Here is an 18,237-nt window from a genome sequence, read left to right as displayed (position 1 = left end):
TTCCCAACGGGTTATTTTTTACTTTGGTTGTCATGAGAAATAAGAGTGATGCTTTGGCCATCGTTTCTACCATCTAAACACTGTTTATCCCTTGCATCCTCATTTGAGCCTAAATTGGTGGTTCATTTCAAAAGCACTGATGATCGCACTCCTACACTGGGGAAGGAGATTTGAAAAAAAAAAAGAAAAAAAAAAGAAGAAGAAAGGAGAAAATGGTACAAGTTGGGGGAATTTGACTCTACCATTGATATTTGGTTTTCAATATCGAAAAGAAATAGGGGCCATCTACACTCCAAATTTAGGGACTTTTCAATTCTATCATTGACATTGGGATCTCAGTATTGGTAAAAATAAATAAATAAATAAAAACAAAAAAAGAAAGAAAAAGAGAGAAAAGAAAAATGTGAAAAAATGAAAAAATAATGAAATGAAAAGAAAAATGCAAAGATATCCAAAGCTGAAATCCCTCTAGTGATTGATAAAAAAAATGAGGATTGATGAGAAAAAGGGAGTCAAAATGGGATTCCGGGTTTTGAGTCCAAAACTGGAGCAATTTTGGGAAGGAATGTGATCTTAAGTGCATTGACCTTGAAAATTTTATTTCTTTTAGCTATCATTGTCAAACTACATTACAAGCTCATAAAGTCCATTGCTGACTTATTTTTCATGACAATTTGAAAAAAGAATCATGTCTATAAGGAATCTACCAATCACTCATGATCATAAGGTCATAACCTATTTTCATATATTTAGCTATCGCTTCTACCCATACATTACAAGCCTATAGAGCTTATATGTTGACTAAGTTTTATCAAGAAATAAGAGTGATAAACCATTTGCTTTCACTAAGATATGATATTGAATGTGTTGAAAAAAAAAAGACAGATCCCGATATATCATCTCCCTGAGCCACCTCAAAATCATGAATAATACCCATTTGATTAGTCCTAAAAGATGAGCTAACAAGAAGGGGACCCATTTTTCCTCAACACCAATCCCAAAATGAGGAAGAGATCTTTTATAATTTGGTCTTATTTTGAGAGATTTATCGTGGAATCTTCTATATGATTTTGGATATGACATTTAAATTCTTCATTTGAAAAATGTTGTTTCTATTCACATTGCATGTGATTATTTTGCAACTAAAAAAATGCCCAAATCGGGGCAAATTTTTTTGTAATATATCTGTGAGATTTCATCAAATAAGTTCAAATTGAAGGAAAAATTTTATAATACATTTTGTAGGGTATGTCCAAGATCAAGTATATATTTTTTTACATCTTGATAAGTCAACACTTTGCATGAATCTTAATTGTTATATCATTGCTTAAAAAAAAGAAGAACTTTAAAAAATTTAGGTGCTTTGAAAAGTCCCCCTTGTGCAGGTGTTTATGGTTAAGATCGAGTAAAAGACGCAAATCAAAATTTTGCAAATTTGGAGATTAATCACGAATAAAAATGGAGCAATAATGCTACATTACAAAGTGGAGGATCGGCTATTTACTTAAAAGGAGTACATACTTCAGCAGTCAACTTGAAAAAAAAAAAAAGAGAAAAGAAAAAGGGGGAATAAAAAGAGAAAAGAAAAAATAAAAAAGAGAAAATTGGGGGGGGGAATAAAATAAAAGAGAAAAGAAAAGAAAGGGGGAATAAAAAAAAGAAGAGAAAAGAAAAAGGGGGGACTGAAAAAAAAAGAAAAAAAAAAGAAGAGAAAAAAGAAAGGGAAAAAATGAGAGAAAAGAAAAAAAGGGAGTGAAAAGAAAAAAAAAAGTTTTTCCTTTGATTTTACAAATTTTTGGCAATTGAACTCTGGAGCATTTCACTTGGAGATTACATTTCTAAGTTGGGACAACACCTTATTCTCTTATGCTTCGAATGGAAGTGATAATACCTGCCAAATTGAGATCCCGTCCTTGCACATTTTGACAAAGGCTCAGGCAGAAGAAATCAAATGGATCAAGGAGCACAATGAGTTGCTGTCTCTAATTGATGAAAAAGAGGTTGAATGTTTGTCATGAACAATGCTATCAACAAAGGATGGTTCGTTGGTTATGACAAGAAAAATAAATCTCGCTTATTTGAAGTAAGAGATAAAGTTTTGAAGCGAATTCTTCCGATTTAAGAGGAGATTAAAGGAAATGTTTGCTCCAACTTGACAGAATCATTCATTGTTCAAAGAGTGCTATTTGGAGGAATGCCCATTCTCACAGAACTGGAAGGACATGTTTTTCCTCTGCCAATTAATTTAGATATGTGTTTAAAAAAATTCTTTATCTGATTATGTGAATTTTCTTTTCGAGATACGATCTAAGGTGGATTAAAGGCGGGCCTTCTTCTTTTCTTTTTGAACATCTTACCTCTAGTTTTCCCCTTTGAGCCCCTAGAATAATTTAACCCTTCATTTGATAGCCCCTCTAAAGATCGCAAACCCTACACTGGGGCCAATTTTTGTCTCCTATTTGTTTAAAAAAAAAAAGAGAAAAAAAGAAGAAAAAAAAAAAGAAAGAAGAGTCAAAAGCCAAACTAGAGCAATTTTTCAGTTTTAGTACCCTCATACTGGGGCAAATGTTGATAGAACGTGGTCTTAGGGTTTTTGAAACCTCTTTGAAGATTTGCTTTCAAGCCTTAACATTTCTTCTACACCTCCACCTGACCCCATTATAAAAATCATAAAGTCTCGACCTCCGCCTTAGTATTATTTCTAATAAAAAATCACTTAATCAAATGACAAATGATTTCAATACACCTTCGTCAATTTTGCATGGGAAGGATTGTCGTGCTGATACCATCATTTCTTAAAACACATTTCTAAGTTGATAAGGGCTATCAGTAAAATTTGTTCATTAGGTGAAAACCCGAAAGGGCATCTTGAAAAAAAAAAAGAAAAAAAAACAAAAAGAAATAGAAAAACCCAAAAAAAAAAACAAAAAAAAACAAAAAAACAAAAAAAAAAAAGAAAAAGGAAAAGAAAATGAGGGGTGACCTTACTGAAAATCTGAACAGTTAAGGACATCAAGATGAGCTTTTGGAGCACTAGAGAATCATGAACGAAAAACAGAATGTCGAAACTTGAAATGGTCATTCACTTTAGTCTGGTCATTAAAAAGAGTTGATTTGTGATACAAAGTGAAGCATAGTTGAGAAGATTCAGCACAAATTGCAGCACAACTCTTGGGAAGCAGTTTTGACATTGAAAGATAATGCTTGCATGGTTCTCAGGGCCAAAATGAGCACAAGGAATCACATGGTATTGGTATCATATAATCACTCTATTTTGCTTTTTCGAAAGCATGAAAAATGTGGCATTTGTTAAACATGATTTACACTAGGGCCAACATCAAAAGGAGTGACCTCCAATTTTGGTAATGCATTCCAAATCGGTTTTGAAAAAAAAAAAAGAAAAAAGAAAAAAAAAGAGAAAAAAAAAGAAAAAAATACAAAAGGAAAAAAGGAAAAGAAAAAGAAAAAGGAGGGGTGACCTCAGTGAAAATCCGAAAGGTTAAGATTATCAAAATGGAAGACATCAACAGGGGCCAAATGTGACATCTTCTTTTTCAAAGGCCATTCATTCAAATCTGGTCATTAGAAAAAGTTGATTTATAATACAAAGTTGAGTATAGCTGACTGATGCTAGAAAATTGAGAAAATTGAGAAGATTTAGCACAAGTTGCAACACAACTTCTGGGGAGCAGTTTTGACATTGAAAAATCATGCTTGCATGGTTATCAAGGCCAAAGAGACCACGAGTGATCAGATGGTGGTGGTATTATACGATTACTCTTTTTGTCTTCTTGAAAGCATGAAAAATATGGCATTTATTAAACATGATTTACACTGGGGCAAATCAAAAGGAATGACGTTCAATTTTGATAATGCTTTTCAAATCAACTTTGAAAAAAAAAAGGGGGCTCTACACTGGGGCAAATTTTGAAAAATTGCAATTTCAAAAGTTTTTTCAAGACCAATTTTCTTGGCAGACTTGGGTTTTATGCCACTGACCAAATTTTCATGGCAGGCTTGGGTTTTATCCTACTAACTAATTTTTATGGCAGACTCGGGTTTTATCCCACTGACTAATTTTATGGCAGGGTCGGATTTTATCCCATTGACCAAATTTATCCCACTGACCAATTTTCATGGTAGGCTTGAATTTTATCCCACTGACCAAATTGGTTTTATTCCACTGGTCAATTTTCATGGCAGGCTCAAATTTTATCCCACTGACCAAATTTCATGGCAGACTCGTGTTTTATCCCACTGACCAAATTTCATGGCAGGCTTGAATTTTATCCCACTGACCAATTTCATGGCAGGCTTGGGTTTTATCTCACTGGCCAATTTTTATGGCAGACTTGGATTTTATCCCACTGACTAAATTTTCATGGCAGGCTTGGATTTTATTCCACTGACCAATTTTCATGGCAGTCTCGGGTTTTATCCCACTGACCAAATTTTGTGGCAGGCTCGGGTTTTATCCTACTGACCAATTTTCATGGCAGGCTCGGGTTTTATCCCACTGACCAAATTTTCATGGCAGGTTTGGATTTTATCCCACTGACGAAATTTTGTGGCAAGTTTGGGTTTTATCCCACTGACCGCTTTTATTTCATTGGGTTTGGGTTGTATCCCACCAACCTCAGCAGGCTCAGGTTTTATCCCACTGACCGCTTTTATTTTGTTGAGTTTGAGTTTTATCCCACCAACTTTGGCAGGTTTGGGTCTTATCCCACCAATCTGTTATTTCCTGACAATCAAATTTAATTTCCTGTTGACGAGTCTCAGCGTCCGCCGTACACTCTTCTAACTCCCTTCTTGGAGTGTAGCTACATTTCTCCGTGCATCTTTTTCTAGTTATGACAATTTACTTCTTTTGACTGTTTTAATTAACAATTGTGTTTTTTCATTCATTTTGTGTTTCATGTTTAGAAGTTATGAGAGCTCATACTTCTTATACTTTGCAAAGATCATATATGGTCAATGCACTTGTTTCATTTGTGGTTTGCTGGTATTCGAACTACGTCTGACTTGATTCCCATGGCAGGATACGTAGGCAACTCTACATGAGTTCAGTCACATGTTTTGTAATTTAATGACATCTTGTGTTCAATAATTTCTGCCGAGTGTTGGTTTGTTTATTTTAACTCAGGTGCAGTTAGAAAAAACAAGTAAGTTATTTGGTATCTACGTCTTTGTCTCGAATTTTTTCGAAACCCTAGACAAAGAGGGGCAAGCTGTAGACACCAAATTTTTGGCAAATTTTAAATATTTTCTTGAATTTTTTCTATTTAATGGATTTTTTATTTTCGAACATTTTAATGCAAATTTTTTCTTTAAAAAAAAGACTTTTAGGGTCTGTTTTGCCTTAATTTAATCTTTTTGTGTTGTTTTATTGTCAAATTAAAATCATAGTTGTATTGTAGGAATCATAAGGAGTGTTGTAGTATAATTGTTATGATTTTCGGTGAAAGATATGGTGATTTGAAAAAATAAAAACTGGATTGACTTTTCTCATTTTCGCCACCTTTGGGTTATTTTTTGTAAAAACTAATTTCGGAAATGAAATCTACACGAAAAATCGAGTTGGGATGTCTATTTTGATAACCGGAAAAATCGCCGGCGATCGGCAACCGTGGCACCGTCAGCGGTAGCCATTGCCACCGACAAAATGTTGTAGGAGAAAGTTGCAGGAGATGATTTTCGGAAGCTTTGCATGATAATCTAGAAAATTTGCAGTTTAGCTCTCCAATTTTCAAATAATTACATTGTGGCCCAAAAGCTTTTGTAATTGAACCGGTCATGTCCCTATTGAGTTTTCATCTTCTTTTCATATTTTAAAGTGCATTTCTAAGCATGTTGTTTCTGTGATTTGGGGTATAATTAAACCTTAATTTGTTTTAGTGAATTTATTATCTTATTGGGCTTGGTAAAATAATTGGAGTTTTTGGACTGAGGTTTGTTTGGTTGGGTTTTGGTGTAAAATCTGGTTCATTTTGTTGGGTTTTAGGAAATGGGTCTTGGCTTTTTTTTTTTATGGATTTTAGCATGGGCTTGGAAATTGAAACCCAATCTTTTTCATTGGGTTTGTTGGATAAAAGAGTTAGGCTTAGCCTGCTCCTCTCCTTTGGGTTTCGGTTAGGTGAGGGTGCTTTCGGCCCAAACAAATAATTAAAATGGCCCAAGTGGCCTGTTGGGTTAGAAAGACCAGAAATGAATTTGCAGAATAGTCCTTATACATTTAAATAATTATATTATGGCCCTAAATACTTTAGGCTACTTTCAATCAGGTCCTTTTTTAATTGTAAATAGGTCCCTAAACTTTATTTTTCTTTAATTTTAACCCCAGATCTTTGTGATAATATAATTTGACACCAAAACTTTATTTATTTTTGCAATTAGATCCTTAACAGATATGATTGCTTAAATAGAAGTTGCTTTTCTGCTATAATCATTGATTACATTTCATTTGAATACTTCAATTGATAGATTTCATGTTATTTTCATTTTTTATGATTTGTTTGTTAATTAAATTGGTGCCTTAATCATTTTGTTCATTTTGGAGCCTAAATAGAACCAATTTCACCACCACTTAGTCACCACTTCAAGAGAGGTAACATCTTTTGTTATTTTAAATTTCTTTATGTGCTCCAATGTGTTTTATGTGCAATTACATGTTTTGAGTGTTTTTCTTTTATTTATTATTATTCTTTTCTTTTTATTATTATTCACTTTTAATTTCATTTATTTTATTTTATTTAATTTTTGATTATTTGAGAGGCATTTAAATGCCAAATTATAATAGTTATGTTATTATTTTTTATTCTTTACCCATTTATATTGTAGTTAGGGTCCCCGATTGTAATAGTTAGGTCTTTATTCGTTTTTATTTGTTTATGTGTTTGCATGCTCGTGTGCTTATGTGTTTACTCGCTTTCTTAGAATTTTTGCATCTAGATATTATGCTCACATGTTATGTGCTACGTGCTCTTATATGTTTATTTGTTTTAATTTATGTATTATTTATTTTACTATGTATTATTAATGCATGGCGTCACCACACTAGTCCAACGCTAGTTGTGGCTTCTTCCTCCGTATGCTTGCTAGTCCAACGCTAGTAAGGTTCTTTAGAAGTGGGCTAGTCCAACTTTAGACCATTATATTGTTCATGTATTAGATTCATTTGTGTGATATTCGTTACATTTTCATGCATATTTTTATTCTAAGATATTTTCTCCTTTGCATAATATTTTCTATTATATTATCCTCTATCCCCTACCCTCTACATGTGTTAATCATATCATTTAGAATTGCATCTCATTTAAGAAATTGTAAAATAAGTTAGTACATTTGCTTGTTCATATTAGGAGAATTTTTTTTTTGAACATGGATATGGGTGATTATAACTCTTTAGTTCAAATACCCCATTAATCCTTGTATAAGAAAATTATGTCACGAGTTTTTGTCTCCCGTACCCATTATGCTGCATTTCCTTTTTCTTTGATCACTTATACCTATGTATATAATTTAATTTTCTTTTATTTTACTTTGTTTTAATTTCATCATTTGTATACTCGTGACTCCTTGAAGGAATTATTTTGGCCTTCGCAATCAATGCAATTGATATCAATTAAACTCTTGAATGGATATTTTGTTCCCTTCGATATTTTATTTTTAGATTTGAATCCATATAGGAAATATCCAAATATGATAAATTTAAGGATTAGATTAAGAAAATTTCGACTAAACCATGCAACTAGCTTAGACTAGGTTGAAAGACTGCCTTAGGTTTGAGATAATTGAACCTTTGCCTTCCCTTTCTTCAACCGTGACTCTCGAACTCATTTTCTCTGTTTTCAAAGACCTGGAATTGTCGAAAAGGGTTTTATTTTATTTTATTTAAAAATATTTTTGGATGATTTGGTACACCAAAACTCAATACCAAGTGGCAACTCCTATTTTTTTCTTAAAAATCCTTTTTAGACTAAATTTTGAACCCAAACTGTCGTATTCTTTAAAGTCCCATTTTAGGTCCTTTTTCACTTATTTTTAAATAAAATCACATTTTTATAAACATCATCTTATTTTCCCATCGCGAAAAAAATGGGGCGCAACACAAACGCTTCCAAATTTTAGCTTTGCCCCTCCTATCGTTGCACCATGTAAAATTAGCTCTCGAAAAGCCCATGTCAAAAACGCCAACCGCCTCCATGAAAGACATAAGTTCTACCCCCTCATGAACACCAAACGGCCGACCCCCGCGCTTTTCATGAGGAGCTAGAATGACATTGAAATCCCCCCCAATACACCATGGAAGAGAGCTAGGCCTGTCAGCTAGAAGATTCTGTCATAGTTCCCTATGCTCCTCTACAGAACATTTTGCATGCACAAATGAAAAAATAATGGGGTCAGGTAGCAATGGATGTTGAATAAATAAGGATATATGCTAGGTTGAGTTCCCGACAACTGAACAACTGAAAGGATTGCAAGAAAAAACCCAGAGATCGTCCGACAAGTTTGTAATCACCGAATCAAACGCCAGACGCATGTGAATGGATTTGTTTTAGAGACATCAGTTTTGGGCTCACAAATGACAGCAAACTTAACACCATGCATTCGAATTAATTTTACCAATCTTCTAAGATTCGGGGGTTTAGAAACCCCTCTAATATTCCAAAAAATTGCATTAATCATAAGGCAAAATCTGGAAGGAGTTATAGGTTGATGTTGCCGATCGCAGTTGCCTATCTGAAGGGAAACGCGCACGGACACCTTTCCCTCTTACTTGCTGGATATTTTGACGTCATTATTGACGTGGACGATGCTTAATGCCTGGACCGAAGGTTCTACTATTCTTTCATGGCGCACCAACATCCTCGGAGACAAATTGACCGCCACAATAGGTAACTCAACAGCACCCTCCGCAATCTCCCCCTCCTCACCACCGCCTTCTCCATCAAATAATGGGCCATGAGTGCCAACCAAGGCCAATGTAGTGTCCGGTATTTGAGCAGGCTGCCCCTCACCAACCTCTCGCTGATCAGGTTGCGAGAGCAGCTGTTCGTGTGCCAGCTCTGGATCCTTTTCATGCACAAGCTTCGGACTCCCCGCCCCAACACGCTGCACCCAATTCCCGCACACCTGTTCCTCTTGCCGGACACTTGCAATCGCAACGCTACCCACATCAACCAACCGCCCAGCACCTTGTCTCGCACCAGTTGTTTGACTCGCACCATCAGCCACTCCAGTCCACTGCAAGTCCCCCTTGAGCACAGCTCCTTGACCTGACCCTGCATTCCCCGTCCCAGGCACCCGACTCCCTTCCTGTGAAGTTGTAGCTGCATGGGTTCCCTTAGCAGGGACATCCACCCGCGTGTTCTCTTCTGCAACAGCCTGGGCAGCATGTATCTCCCCCGTATGGTGATTTGTTTTCCACCGAGCTGCAAAGTCCTCAACATTCCTCTTACAGTCGCCAACTGAGTGGCCCAACCTCCAACACTTAGAACAATACGAAGGCAGTTCCTCTATAACAATATGTTGCCAAAAACCTGATTCACCCTCCACTGCCACCCACACTCTAGAATAGATTGGTTTCACCAAGTCTACTTCCATACAAACCCTGGCAACACTAGGGCGTGTGCCTGCCGCCGTTGCCGCATCCAAGAACAACGGCTTCCCTACTGGAGAAAGGATGGAGAACAATGAATGTTTATCGAAGTTTAGCAATTATGTACTAACAGAATTCATAGTTTGAATGCAATCAATTGAGCACCTACTTCCTTTTTTTTAAGTAGCTATTATTTATTTTATTACTTAGGTTGTATATTTACATGTAAAATAACAATAATAGCATGCCAATCCTCGGACCAACAGAACTTCAATTATTGTTAACTAAACTAATTTTACATTGATAAAAATTAGTCTAGAAAATGAAATGTTAATGGCAACAAATGGTAAAAAAAAACATTCTTTTAATTTTGGGAAAATAAAAAATAAGTTTCCAAAATATTTCACTTTTATTTTTTTTTAAAATCTCAACTTGTTAATTAAATTCAAAATGATTTTATTATAAAAAATATTTTTCCTCAAATTAACATCAATGATTAGACATGAGATACAAATATGGGAAAAAAGGGATAAAAATATGGTAAAATATCTCTCATACATATATCATGGATATTGGAGACTTTTGGCAAAAAAAATTTTTGTTGTTAAGATAATATGGTATTGTAGTGTGCTAATTATTTTAGGATCATTTTGTACATGAACTAAATTTAATTTAAATTATACAATAGATTATATATGCATGTGATTTTTGTTTAGTGGTTGGATCTTATATTTGTGAACAATCTCCAGAGAAAAAAATTCCAAATTATACTAATTCTGTTATTTTTATTGTTGTATTAATTGTTACACTATTTCTCTCATTTTGTTAGGTCTATATTAATACTAGTTTAATTCTTATTATTTCTTGTGTCCCAGAAAATAAATATATTAAAGCTTTATCATCTTATTATATTAATAGGTTTTAAATTATAGAAATTATATAGATAAGTGATATTCCATATATAACTAGGAAGATGTGTTGTTATTATTATCCAAACTTTTAAACTTTTCAAAAATTATTCAAAATTATAATACGACAAAATTTTATTATTTTATAAGGTTATGTAATAGGTCAAAATATTTTTCATAATATTTTAAAATATATAAATACAAAAAATTTTTAAATTATACATATAATCATGTATTATATAAGTATATTACGAGTACTTACTATTTAAGGTATTAAGTTTTAATCATTAATAAAACATTTTATTGTTATTTCAAATAAACTTCCTAGTATTGGTTTGGTATAAGTTTTTTAAGTAAAATAGTACATTTGTGCCATAAATTAGTAAGTTTTGGTCATTAATCAAATTTACTATGTTATAAGTAAGAATTACTATTTATGTATAAAAACTTACTATTACTTGAACTAAACTTACTATCTCAAAAGTATGTTTGGGTTATAAAATAGTAAGTTATCTCTTTAAAAAATAAGTTTCATATTTATTCTAATTTACCTTTTGAGATACAAAAGTTACTAATTTATTACGGTTAACTTACTATTTTAGCTGAGAAACTTACTTCCTTATTTTTAGACATTATTTTATTTAGGTGGATAGGTCCAACAAGTAATCAAATGGTCGCTAAAATTATAATAACCTGTTATATCAGATAAAAACTGTTTAGTTACCATAACCATAGTTACTACAACATTTTCCGTCAACTTGCTATTTTCAACAAGAAGTTGCCTCAAAGACGTCAAAGCCCCAATGGCAGAAGGCAGCACTACTAAACTGATCATATTACATCGGAAACAAAAGAAAATAAGTGAATCTAATGAGCTAGATTGATGAAACTACATAATCGAGGCTCATAGTTGCAGTACAACTGCATCGAAAATAAACCAAAGCCTGTAATGTTATAATGCTGCACTCAATATCACATTATATTATCAATGCCCAACTAGAGCACACATGCATGTCTAACCAAGTGGAAAACAGAATGGAAAGAAAAAGAAAAAAGTAACCCAAGCACAACTGCAATGACATACGTAAGTACTCTAGCAATGATAAATGAAACTCACGCAATACTTGGAGGACATTAATAGACCAAAAATAGATTTCTTTCATATTGGATTTTACAGAAAACAAACACTCTGCACTACAAGTCAATTTCTGTATGGCTAGTGAAATTATCATCATAAAAGATATCACCAGTGCATGAGGGACAGCTTCCAACACAGTAGTAAATTTGTCTTATATAGCATTTACTGGATACTAAATCAGTACTAGATAGCATGTAAACAACAGATTGCAAAGACCAAAATAGAAACTGGGGAAAGCATTGTCCCTTTGCCTTTTTTCCCCCCTTTTTTTGGAGAAGGGGGAGTGCATTTGGTCAGGCTTCAGGAGAAGCAAGCACTCTGAGATCCGACACTACCAGCTTAAAAGCCTTGCAGCAGTCAAATTTTACAAGTAGATAGTGTGCCAGTGCACTAGAAGATCCAAAGAATGTTCACCACCAATGCAAGTTACTTGTCACATACTATTAGAGTATACGTAAACCAGCATATAATGTGAATAAAATCCACCCGATTTCTCGCAACAAAAGTCAGTTGCAGTGCCTGTTTTGATTCAACGACAAAATGGTAGGAGACTTCAGTGAGGTTAACCCTTCCCAACTAATCAATTTATCTGATAAATCATTGGCATTAAGGAGCAGTTTCTATAGAATTAGACGAAGATAAAAGCAAAATCAGAACCATATTGAGGAGAAGTTCCTCATATAGCTTGTAAAGAACAACCACTGAAAGAGTTTTGTCTAACTTGCATGGAGCTCGGGTGAATTCTTACATTGTGATGGAAAAAAAATGATTCTACAACGAGGGCATATTGTGAATGATTTTCTGGAATTGGGGTCTTCGCATTCTCAAAATGCGAGCTCGTAGCTCCGCCGCCAACACTCCATTTCGAAAAAAAAAAAAGACAAAAGCAAACAGACGAAGCGCAGAAGTGCCTTTTATAGCTGTCGAACAGAAAAACACAGAATTCGGAATTGTACGTAAAAGCACAACAAAGAAAACAGAGGTGGTTTCTGCACATCGAAGCATCCAAGGACCGGAGCTGAGCGGAGCTTCCAAAGACTGGTTCCGCGCGTGCCGCTTGCCAAAAATTGTCCACAATTTCAGTCCCAACTCTCCAACAGCATAAAGGTTAGGACTTATAACAGCATAAAAATTGTCCACAATTTCAGTCCCAATTGCCGAGTATGTCATTCTGATTCTTATATTTATTTTTGCAGAGCGATGCCATGTCTCGAATGTATTTCATGGCACAGGACTCTCTTGTAGTTAGTGATGAACAACACAGCGGATACTTTCAAGAGTTGAGCGACTTTGCATCCACGTCTTTGCATCATGTAGGAGAGTCACGCTGACTTGCATTCCGCCCTCCACACGTACCACATGAGATTCCACTCTACCCTGATACATGTCGTGTCCAGCGAGCTCCTAGAAATACCCAGGGAAGTCAGCATGGCGGTGGGCGACGTCGTAGACTCCGATCACCAGAACCAACCATACAGACTAGCTTCCATGGAGGTTCGATGGCTGCGGAAGACCAAGCTGGCGCATCTACTTTTGTCACACCTCAGACCGAAGGCATGCATGGCAGAGGTGTATCGATTGGCCAATCTCACAGGTCCCCTGTGATGTACACAGAGTTTACAACCGATACGGACTCACATCGCCATGTTTCTGAGGAATGTGAAGGAGGTGAAGGCACAAGCACTGAAAATGAAGATGCTACACTGTTATCGCATATGACTCAGGTCCATACAATAGTGTCAAACCAACCACGTCGAAGCCAAAGAATACCCAAACCAACAACATGTGGTACTCATGGGAAACTTTGGCACCATTGATTGCACGCTACTTGTATTGTTATTGTATGAATAACCTTACTTATGGATAAAATGCCCTTTTGTTTGTGACATTTTTGTATATATTCTAAATTTTCAGGAATATGAGTGTTCCAACGCGAACGAGTTATCTTAGTTCTCACTTTATATGAGTACTCTTTTAAACACTACCAAATAACTGCAGTTATACGAGTATTCTTATGCATTATACAGCCCGACACCTCTATTTTATGCACATGAAATCAGTTAGATGTCGGAACTTCGATCTTGAATGTTCGTTCAAGAACACGTGTCAAAAGGCAGTTTTTGTTACCAAATTGGGTTTGAGGTGCTCCTAGAAATTCCATTGCATATACATGCACTGTGCATTTCAAGTCAATTTTGGTGATATCATGGTTATAAAAGCATGTGGACACATTTGATATGTATTTAATGCCCAAAAATGCCCTTTTAGTGTAATAGTGCAAAAATGACCAAAGTTCCTCACCCCTCGATTTCCAATGTAAATATGTTTGTTGTGTTTTGAGAGGTTGGAGCATGTGTTTATGGTATATTACACGTGCGTTAGTCTTTAGAATTGATCCATGTTTGTCCAATTTCCGAATTCGAAGTGGCCGGAAAAAGGGAAAAAAAGTTGAAAAAATTTGCAGTTTCTGCAATTATTGCAGAGAATCACGGATCCGAGCTCGGATCACAAGGTGCCCAGAAACATCCGACCACGGATGAAAGATCCGAGCTCGGATCCAGTTCAACCCACATAGATCCGAGGGCTCGTCTGTCTTTCTGTTGAAACTGATCCGAGCCCTCTCGGATCCGAGAACTTAGCGAACCGATCCGAGCCCGGATCGGTTCGCGGATATAGTAGGATCCGAGCTCGGATTCGTGAGACCTAAGACAGATCCGATCCCTCGTCTGTACTTCTGTAGGAGTGTATCCGAGGTCAGAAGATCCGCCCTCGGATCCATCATGCGAAGCCCTCGGATCCTACTATCCGAGGTCGGATCCTAACTATACGAGTTCTGATACTAACTATCCGAGGTCGGATCCTAACGATCCGTCCTCGGATTTATATTCAAGCTTCCCATCCAATGATCGGATCAGTGGTCTCTCTACAGCAACTGTCACGTCTTCCTTAACCTTTCTTTGCTTTCATTTTTTTCCTTTTCCTTTCCAACTAACAAACAAACAACATGCACTTCATAAATATAACTTATATAATTTTTGAATAACTTATATAATTTTGTTTAAATAAGATTGCGTTATGCAATTTCTAAAATTACGGTTGAAATTGTAACATATATTAATCACTATTAACTAATACATTCTTATAACTAATATTCATCGGTGTCAACAAATAAATACGATTCATGCATGGCAAAGGAAAATTATAATTTGATCAAAAACATTTATTTGATACAAAAGGAAAAACACTTAATATTTTATTCACAACAAATACTCAACACCTTACATGTTAACAATTTCATTCTATTTTTACATTGCTCTATAAAATAGAAAGAACATTGATCTATGAGATAGAAAGAACTATCATGTGTACTTTAACTACCATTTAAATGTATTATAATTAAATAACGTATTTTCAACCGTACGATTACCAATTTTTGTTATTATAAAAGAATTATGCATGTATAGTAAATTATATTAACAAGATTATTGTTAATCTGATTTTGTTTTAGCTCATATTTGATGACTTTAGCCAGGTGCAAGTTCAAAAATAAATAAAATATTATTCCTCTAAACATTACAGATTTTTAAACAAAATTTCTCTAACCTTTCTCCGAAAAATAAGATTTTCGTACAGATTTTAAAATAACATTTTACTACCGACACCATTTTAGTAAAGGCAATTTCTACAAAACAAACAATATTTACATTTACTTTTAAATTTTTTATGGAGCTCGTAGATATCATTTTAAATTTTTTTCCTAACATTTTTTAAATTAATTTTCTAAAAGTCATACTTATAAATGCGAAATCTAACAAAAAAGTTAAATACAATTTTTGCAGGTCAAATTTAACAAATGCGAGCTATTTGCAAAATTTTAAATATTTGCAACATTTTTTAAAACAAAAATTAGAAGCTTTCTGCAAATAATTCCCTACCTCTCAAAAAATACCAAAATAAAAAAGATAAGAGCTCGCATTTGCTTCCTGGAAATAATTCCCTAGCTCTTAAAAAAGGAAAAAAAAATTGAGAAGAGCTCGCATTCGTGGAATGCGAGCTCAATAACCAGAGCTCGCATTCCACGAATGCGAGCTCTTGTAAGCTCGCATTTCACAAATGCGAAGACCCCCCTGACGGAAATTAAACCCAAAATCACCCCTTTTGTAGAATTTTTTTAAAATTCATCACAAAGTTGGAAATTTCTCCATGGAGCTCAAACAGGCAATTTTATCTGGAAGTTGTAGTAGCGAGTTGTGGCTGAGATCAAGGAGTCTAGCGGTAGGTCCACACATCCAGACTTCCTCAGGTATGGCGTTTCAGACACCAAAAATATATTAAGCATGATCTCAACCAAACAAACTAAAGATTCAGAGACGCGGAGCTCACAGAACTATATAGCAGATTATTATAAGAAAAACCATAAGATAATCCATGAACTATAAGTGTGAGAATGCTAACTCGGAACATATCACTATGCATCCACCATAATAAGCAGCATGCTGGAATAGCTACATTAGATATCTCTGAAAACTAAGCAAACAGTGAAGAGGGTACGATTTAATTTACTCAACACTTATCGTGTTTTTCCTCTTCACTTTTAGAACAAGGTCTACTGATTTAGCTCGGTACTTATAGAGGAAAAAACAACAAACTCGTGCACTCTTACTGAATACAATCAAGTAGAAAATCGGACAGAACCGACATAATTCCCAAAAGATTTGGAAGGACCACTAATTACTTACTGTTCTTGAAAATAGGTCACAAACATCAAGGAACATGAATCATTTTAAGTATACAATCATCAAGAAAAGCAAGAGTAGCAGTAGCAGTAGTGCTAGCTTAATTCAACAACAAGAAAAACTGTTCCTCAACACCTTCAGATTGCACTCAGGCAATGCAATAACCCCAGTAGCTTTCCACCTTTCGAGCTGGCTTTTTGGAACAGAAACTTCTTTGTTTGCCTTCAACAGTTCAGTTGTCCTCCTCCTCAAATTCTTCTCTATAGCCAGAGCTTCCTGCTTTCTTCCTATACATTTACATCATAATCATTATAATCAGCTCTTTCAAAATTAGCAGAGACAATAGACAAAACATAGCTAAAATGGAATAATAAAGCATAGTGATCAACAACAGATACCCCTTGGTGTAGACCTTGAGTAGCCATGAACATGATTTTAGAACCATTGATAATATCCAATGACCTCATTGTCATTTCATCCACCAAAACTTTCCTTGCAAATCATAATACATGGCCAAAAAAAAGGTTCAAGAATTGACTCGATTACACTTCTTCAAGAATTAAAGACATCGGATTACTTGTTTAAAATGTCCAATAACAAATTTACGATGTGAGGGGCCTTTGAAGATGAACTTTTGGCCACGAGGGAGGACATTAGTGAGGGGTTGAAGGATGGACTTGAGGTCTCATACGGAATTTCACGTTAACTTTGATCTTCCTGCTCTCTTCCTCGGAATCGGTACCAACTGCTTTACCTGCTTCCATCTTTCTCTAATTTTTTCCTTCCCCGCAAATGCCCGATTGCCTCCTCCTTCTTCTTCTTTTTCTTCTTCTTCTTCTTTTTCATTTTTCATTTTTCATTTTTCATTTTTTTTGTTTAAATATATACGTCTATTGAACGGACTAACATCTTAGCGCTTGTCATTGTGATTGGCCCAACACCTAGCCCAATTATCTTAGTGAAGAACAGAAGAAAGATATGAGCTCCCTATTATTCATCTGGGCCATTAGCATTTGCATTGGTGTTTAAACCAATTACAGCAGCCATAGATTTATTTATATCTCTTTTCATTAAATTAATTGACCCTTTTACCCAATTGTAGGATTTCATCAAATAGCTTGTACTTTTTTGGGGCCTAAATATCTGTCAGACCCAATATTCATGTTTCTTAATTGGTTTTATTCTTTTTAAGCATCTTAATTGCTTTTATTAAACAATTTACTTCAACTCCATTAGGATGGTATATGCCTTGGTGGTGGCCGCTGAATGCCAACTCTGTACATTGCAATGTTTTGAAAATCGAACTGGACCGGTCGGTTTGACCGGTTGAACAGCGAATCGGATATGCCTCCAATCCCAATTCAATTAAAAATTCAAAGAATTAATTCAACAGGTCAAAATCGGTCAAGAACCGGTTGAATCAATAAAAATTAGGAGGTTCAACCGATTTTTATTAAGTATTTTTTAAAAAATAAATATTTTAGTTTTATTCAAAATTCTTAATACTAAAATGAATAAAAAATTATTAAATCTTTGAACCGGAATCGAACCGGTTGAACCGATCAAACCGTAAACTAGAAGGTTTTTCGGTTCATTCTCCGGTCTGGGTTTAAAAATATTGGAACATTGCACTTAATACTAGGCATTGGTCCCTGTGGCGTCGCAGAGTGCCCATATTGTATGTTTTTTGTGTGTGTTTTTGGGGTATGATAGTTTTCTTTATTATTATTATTATTATTATTATTTTATAAGTGGGACGTTTTGGGTTCAAAATCTCCTACTTACCATTCCTTTTATTTGATCATCCAAGCCAACCCTCCTCCGTTTGTTTATTAATTATATGTACGTGTATTT

The 18,237-nt window shown here is 34.9% G+C and overlaps 1 protein-coding gene across 1 annotated transcript in view; it reads right to left on the bottom strand.

The window, feature by feature from the left end:
• LOC140037865 (plant intracellular Ras-group-related LRR protein 8-like) overlaps positions 1–17,147 on the bottom strand; it is a 39,179-nt gene extending 22,032 nt beyond the window's left edge. Inside the window, exons 1-6 of the mRNA XM_072083013.1 lie at positions 17,075–17,147; positions 16,517–16,670; positions 15,849–15,955; positions 12,167–12,269; positions 11,255–11,336; positions 4,632–4,644 (exon numbers count right to left, since the gene is read on the bottom strand). Coding sequence (XP_071939114.1) covers positions 4,632–4,644; positions 11,255–11,336; positions 12,167–12,269; positions 15,849–15,955; positions 16,517–16,670; positions 17,075–17,147 — 532 coding nt within the window. The remainder of the gene's footprint in view (positions 1–4,631; positions 4,645–11,254; positions 11,337–12,166; positions 12,270–15,848; positions 15,956–16,516; positions 16,671–17,074) is intronic.
• Positions 17,148–18,237: the final 1,090 nt, after the last annotated feature.

This window comes from Coffea arabica, chromosome 3c (genome assembly GCF_036785885.1).
Source record: "Coffea arabica cultivar ET-39 chromosome 3c, Coffea Arabica ET-39 HiFi, whole genome shotgun sequence".
NCBI lineage: Eukaryota > Viridiplantae > Streptophyta > Magnoliopsida > Gentianales > Rubiaceae > Coffea > Coffea arabica.
This window is presented reverse-complemented; position numbering and strand designations above follow the sequence as displayed.